Source organism: Gymnoscopelus microlampas (genome assembly GCF_963454915.1).
Source record: "Gymnoscopelus microlampas genome assembly, chromosome: 13".
In the NCBI taxonomy this organism is placed as follows: domain Eukaryota; kingdom Metazoa; phylum Chordata; class Actinopteri; order Myctophiformes; family Myctophidae; genus Gymnoscopelus; species Gymnoscopelus microlampas.
Genome location: NC_139950.1, coordinates 47,321,541 through 47,328,210, shown reverse-complemented (window position 1 = coordinate 47,328,210; position 6,670 = coordinate 47,321,541). Strand labels below are relative to the sequence as shown.

The window sequence follows — 6,670 nt, the reverse complement described above, 5'->3', positions numbered from 1 at the left end:
GCCACTTCCAGGTCACTCGTTTCATATTGATGACATCATGTCACTCTCCTGTCACCGTGGACTGGACAATGAAAAGGTCACCTTTCAGCGCCCTGGCTTAACGGTGAACCACTGGACAGTGTCACAAGTTCAGGTGTGTCCTTGGGATTTTGTGTCAACCATATATTGCGCACTAGATCTGCAATCATCTTTTTCATGTCACAGACCCCAAATTGATATGGCTGCGGAACCCCCAAGCATCTGAACAAAACTGAAAAAAAAAAAAGATATATACAAATATACAAGCTCACAAGTTGCGAGCTTGTAGATCGGCTATTTTCACCACATTTTCATCCCAGAATAGGGAGGTTAGGATTCATGTGGCTAATCTGACAAGAGCCCAAAAGACACAAAGGAATCCAAGAACGTCCAAATGAGCCACAGCGACAAGCCACTAATTACAGTGCCGTATATATATATATATATATATATATATATATATATATATATATATATATATATATATATATATATATATATATATATATATATATATATATATATATATATATATATATATATATGTATACATATATCATATACTGCATCTGATCTCGTTGCTGTCGGGTTTGTAGCCTTATCGCCTAATTATGAACCCATCGATGGTGGAAGCACCCCCCCCCCCTTCACTAACATATACATAGGGTGAAGATAACGGGACCCAAAGGAATTTACACCCTCTCCTCAATGGCCATTCGGTATTAAGCCAAAACTGACAATGGCTTGTGAATAAAGCTGCCTATGCAAGTACTGTATGCCCCGTGACTTTAAAAAATATGATTATTTTTTAAATGTGATGCTCTTTGGTATCTGGATCATCTGTTCTCAACACCTGCCTACAGTATATGCATGAGGATAAGAGGCGAGGCTCCTCCTTCTGCACACAGAGGTGATAAAGGTCTCTGTGCCTCTTCCCTCGCTGCTCTCTCTCCACAACAAGTCTGGTCCACCAGACCTGGACCTCCTATACGCCAAGCCTGCTATCTAGCAAAACAGCTCGCTCTCATCCGTCCAAGTCAACTCTTCAGCCAAAATGTCCGTCCCCATGCAGGGACGTTGAGTGACTTGACCATACGAGAAGCCTGCTAGCTTGACTCTACCTATAGCATCTTTGCTAGCAACAGGTGCTCTCTCCGCTGACGCACTGAAGCCGCCCCACCGACGCTCCAGCTTACGGCCCGCTAGCTAGCTAGCTATAGCCTGGCTAGCCACCCACCGACTGATCTCACAACCGCTGGAGACGATATACTCAGCTGCTCTTCTCCTTGAACCTCCACCGGACTCAGGCAAGCAGATATACTGTAGCATCTGAGGAGGAGCGCTAAAACGGTGAAACGTGGCAGTGAAGTGTACATTTTCCGCGCCTCCAAATGAGCCGCAGTGACAAACCACTAATTACAACGCCGGTCATAATCTGATATCGTTGTCCAGTGGAAACCTTGTATATAAAAAAGAAAGAAAAAAAGTATATATATGTTTTTAACCCATTAAGACCGGGAACGCATCTGTGTCATTTTTTTTTTTCAAGTGCCGTGCTATGAGCTTGTAGATCTGCTATTTTGTGCAAATCTTTGAATATATATATATTTTTAAAGTCACTCAAATCTTGTCTTCTGAATCCTAACAGTTTTCTGAAAAAAACGTATCTTGCTAAAATCAGTGGTACTCAAACTTTTTCATGTCAAGGAGGACCACCAAAATCATATGGATTTGAGAAGCAAAGATTTGAGTTACAAATGTTCGCTTTAAAGATATATATATTCAAAGATTTGCACACATTTGCGTTCCCGGAATGAATGGGTTAAACTAAAATAGTGAAAATAGCCGATCTACAAGCTCTTGCAGATCTGCTATTTTCACTATTCAGTGAAAATTACTAGGGCATTCCTTTACAAAAAAAACATAAAAAGTTTTAGTATGGAGATACAAGGTTTCTGCCTGACATGGACAATATGAAATAATATATGCAAAGAAATCAGAACCGGCGCTGACAAAGACTTCAGAGAAGGTTCATTATAACTCGTGATTAAAGCAATTCATGTGATTCGTGCATAATCTGTGGCCGTTTTTAATGTTTTTAATGAAAGGAGAAAAAGTAATTAGCGGTTGGTGAATAGCTGCGTCTTTAAAAGGTTTAAGGTCATTACTGGTGGTGGAAAGTAACTAAGTAAATGTACTCGAGTGCTGTACTTGAAGTACAAGTCCCGAGGTACTTTGACTTGAGTATGTACATTTATTTTCCTATGAATTGAATACAGGACCCCAATGGAAACAAGCCATAGTGCTTTCTTGGGTTTAATCCTTTTAGCATCCTTTTGTATGGATCTGTACCTCTGTGATTTTTTTTTTTTTGCAAACTGTTAATACATTAAGACCGGGGAACAAATCTGTGTCATTTTAAGATTTCTTTGGCTATTCAAAACATAGCAGATCTACAAGCTCATAGTGCATGAGCTTGTAGATTTGCTATTTTTCTTTCAATCGTGAAAATGTGTGCACATTTTCTAATATATATATTTAATAAAGCAAACATTTGTAATTCAAATCTTTGCTTCTGGGGTATTCTACAAATGTCTTCTAAATCTTAATAGTTTTTTTGAAAAAACATATGTTGCTATAATATAAGTGGTTCTCAAAGTTTTCCATGTCAAGGACCTCCCTATATAGATTTCGGCTATTTTGAAACATTTTTTTAAAAACATTTTGAACTTGTGAGTAATTTTTTATTGCTACTTTTACTCAAGTAAATAATACTATTAATAGGAGTAGTTCTTGCACCACAAACGTGTGGCAGTGAGTGAATGTATAATAAGTAATTAAGACTAGTGGCTGGTGATTAGCTGGGCATTAGAAGGTCAAGGTCATTCTCCAACACATTATGATTATTACGGTTATAAAACATCCTTGACAAGCTGATCTACATTGTGTGTAGATTGAATGTGCTATAGAATGTTTCCCAATCAGAATTAAACGCCTGGAAGGATTTGATTATTGGAGTTTAAATCCTCTACAATTTGGGTTAATGTGGAATTATACACTGTGAGAGCATTCTATGGTATGTGGTTCACATTTACACTTTATTGACTTAAATGTATTGTATGTTAGTTGTTGTATAAGCCTGGTGTAGAGTGCACCGTTGTGACCACCAGTGTTCTTGCATAAGCAGTCTTGATTTTCACAACACATTTTTATTCAGTTTTGGTCATAGTCTTTTGGATCAAATTCCATTAGTTTTACTCATATTTTAGTCATCTGAAATGTTAGTCTAGTTTTAGTCAACCAAATATCCTAAGGGTTAGTCCACTAAATCTACAGTTGATTTAGTCGACTAAAATGTATGTTGGCGGTGCCTTGATGGCGTCGTAATGGCTGATTTTACACTTGGTTGCATGCTGAAAATAGCCGATCTACAAGCTCACACAACGCGTCGCAGTGCGGCGCGTTGTGAACTTGTAGATCTGCTGCACCCGAGGGCAACCAAACATAAAATTACTTGTCTTTTAGTTCTACTGGATATCTTCTCCACCCGTCGTCCCTCACTGACATTTTAATCTAGTTTTTATTTGTTGATGAAATTGTCAATATATTTAGTCTTAGTTTTAGTCGTCATAGCTTAGTTTTTAATTAGTTTTCGTCAGTGAAAAAAGGTAGTCGACCAACATTTTTCGTCATAGTTTTAGTCGACGAAATCAACATTGGTGTAGAGTGCACCGTTGACCACCAGTGTTCTGGCATAAGCCTAGTTTAGAGCAGTGGTTCTCAAACTTTTAAGAGTCAAGGACACCTGAAATTGATATTATGTTTGGCCGTGGACCCCATATGAAAAGAGTTTGTGCCAGGGACCCCCAGAAGAGAAGGTTTGTGTTACAAATGTTTTTGCTTTAAAAAAGCGAAACATTTGCCATTCGAGATTTTTCAAAAATAGCAGATCTACAAGCTCATAGTGCGGCACGAAGTGGTGCGCCATGAGCTTGTAGATCTGCTATTTTTGAATAGCATAAAGTATGAAGTATCGTTCATATGGTTCAATCACTTTGAGAACCAATGGTGTAGAGTGCACCGTTGACAACCAGAGCAAACCATGGAATAAACTCTCCATTGCAGTCCAGGCTGGGCTGAGGCCTGTAGTCTCTTTGGAGGTAGTCCAAGCTTTTAAACATATTGCACAAAATCATAACTAGCTTTTTTTGGGGTCATTAAATTGTCATTCTACCTTTTTCGAGATATTTCAAAAAGCTTCAATGCGTGTGTGACTGTGTTCGTGCGCAGGGTTAGATGAAAACATCTCAGTACCCCAGGCTTGGACCCTAACCCTAACCCAAAATATGTTGTTCCAGGGACCCCCCCTCCCCCCAAAGATTGGGTTTAAAAATGTTTCCAAAAAATATATATGTATTCAAAGATTTACACAAAATGTTAGCAGATCTACAAGCTCGTAGCGCTATGAGCTTGTAGATCGGCTATTTTTGAATAGTCAAAGTATAAAATATGACACAGATACGTTCCAGGATTGAATGCATGGGTTAAGAGAATCTCTCCTCCTGGAGTTTGACCAGAGATTGTGCCATTCCCGTGTTTGTCCTCCAGGCGGCGATGGCGCATGAGGCGCGCCACCCCTACCCCACGGTGGACGTCCCAGACCACGCCCACTACACCATCGGCTCCGTCATCCTGGCCATCGGCATCACAGGGATCGTGGGGAACCTGCTGGTCATCTACGCCTTCAGCAGGTTAAACGTCCACCTTATTCATAAAGAGACTGTCTCGGTGCACGGTGGCACAGTCGGTAGCGCTGTTGCCTCACAGCTAGAAGGTCCTGGGTTCGATTCCCGCAGGGGACGCTGTGGGCGCTGGGGGCGTGTTCTCTCCTCCACGTCATCAGCGCCCATACCCTAGGTGGGGTTGGCGAAAGGGCCTTTCTGTGTGGAGTTTGCATGTTCTCCCCCTGTTCCCTAGGGTAGGTACCCTCACAAAAACATGCAGTAATCCTGGTCTCTCTCTATACTGCCTCCCCCTGGCCAGCCGGGGCGCCTGATGGAGGTGAAAGGAACTGGTTGGAATAACGTGTTCCTTCCACGCGCTACGTCCTACCAGGGAAACTCCCCCTGTCAGGTGACAAGAAGGTCAGTTGGCTCTCATGCATTGAAGGAGGCATGAGCTCGGCCCTGGCCTCCCTAGGTTGGCAGAGGGAAGGTAGTGCCCAGGATTACATAGACAATTGGCACTGGGTGTAAAAAATAGGGTTACAAAATCATGAAAAAAAAATAGAGTCTGTCTGTCTGTCTGTCTCTCTCTCACACTCTCTCTCTCTCTCTCTCTCTCTCTCTCTCTCTCTCTCTCTCTCTCTCTCTCTCTCTCTCTCTCTCTCTCTCTCTGTCTCTCCCCCCTCCCCCCTCCCCCCTGTAGGAGTCGTAGTCTGAGGACCCCTCCCAACATGTTCATCATCAACCTGGCCATCACAGACCTGTTGATGTGTGTGACTCAGGCCCCCGTCTTCTTCACCACCAGCATGCACAAGAGATGGATATTTGGGGAGAAAGGTAGGAGCAGGCTCCTTCAGCCATTGATTGATTGCTTGATTGATTGATTGATTGATTGATTTACAGCAGGGGTCTTCAACAGGGGGTCCGGGACCCCTAGGGGGTCCTCAGAGTTACTACAGGCGGTCCGCCAAATCTTTGTGTGATATTTTTTTTTTTACCTTAACCACTTGAACCCTAGCATCCCCTTTTCTGAGGAGAACTTTAGCCAAAAATAGCCGATCTACAAGCTCTCAACGCCTCGGATCGGCTATTTTTGGCTAAGAGGCTATCGGTGTAGAGGGAAAAAAGAGCAGACTAAGTAAAAAAATAACTTTAATCTGAAACACAATTTTATACAATATAGAGTAGGGGGTCCCTGCTTCATCTCTCTCTCAGCTAGGGGGTCCTTGGCCTGAAAAGGTTGAAGACCCCTGATTTACAGAGTACAGCCACCTGGACTTGCCACACCCCAAAAATGATGACCATCCATAACCCATTAAGACCGGGAACGCATCTGTGTAACTACTTAAACCATTATTCCATATTAAAAATGATTCCATATTAATCATTCAAAAGTGCGAGCGTGCGTTCATCCGCACGCGCGGGCGTGGCCGGGTGGCCGGGTGGGTGTGTGCGTGCGTGCGTGCGCAAGTGCGTGCGTGTGCGTGTGCGTGTGTGTGTGTGTGTGTGTGTGTGTGTGTGTGTGTGTGTGTGTGTGTGTGTGTGTACATATTGATCCAATGGAAAGCATTAACAATGGAAAGCATTAACCAGAGATTGTGACATAGTAATCATTACAAAACCAGTACATGAGGGAGTTTTATGTTTGTGTGCTTTTATGAATGTATGAATGCAGGAGAGAAGAGAGTGAAAGAATGGAGTCTCATGGACATCTTATAGTGATGGCCTTAATGGGTTTCTCTTCCATTAGCAGTCTAAGGACCACGCGCTAACATTGGGAGGCATGCGATAATCCGACAGACCTTTTCTCCGACTATGTGGCATCCGCGTGCGGTTAGGGTTAGGGTGCGGGTTTGGTTCGGGTTTAGTATTGAAACGTCGGAGCGCTGCGCTGTCGGAGGAATGCGCTGTCGGACTAACGTACTGCA

At 42.5% G+C, this 6,670-nt stretch overlaps 1 protein-coding gene across 1 annotated transcript in view; it reads left to right on the top strand.

Annotated features, from left to right (window-relative positions):
- Positions 1–4,632: 4,632 nt before the first annotated feature.
- LOC311058702 (melanopsin-A-like) overlaps positions 4,633–6,670 on the top strand; it is a gene marked incomplete at both ends in the record, with an annotated part of 12,744 nt that continues 10,706 nt past the window's right edge. The window contains 2 exons of the mRNA XM_084076165.1: positions 4,633–4,769; positions 5,446–5,579. Of these exons, the coding sequence (XP_083932291.1) occupies positions 4,633–4,769; positions 5,446–5,579 (271 nt within the window). The remainder of the gene's footprint in view (positions 4,770–5,445; positions 5,580–6,670) is intronic.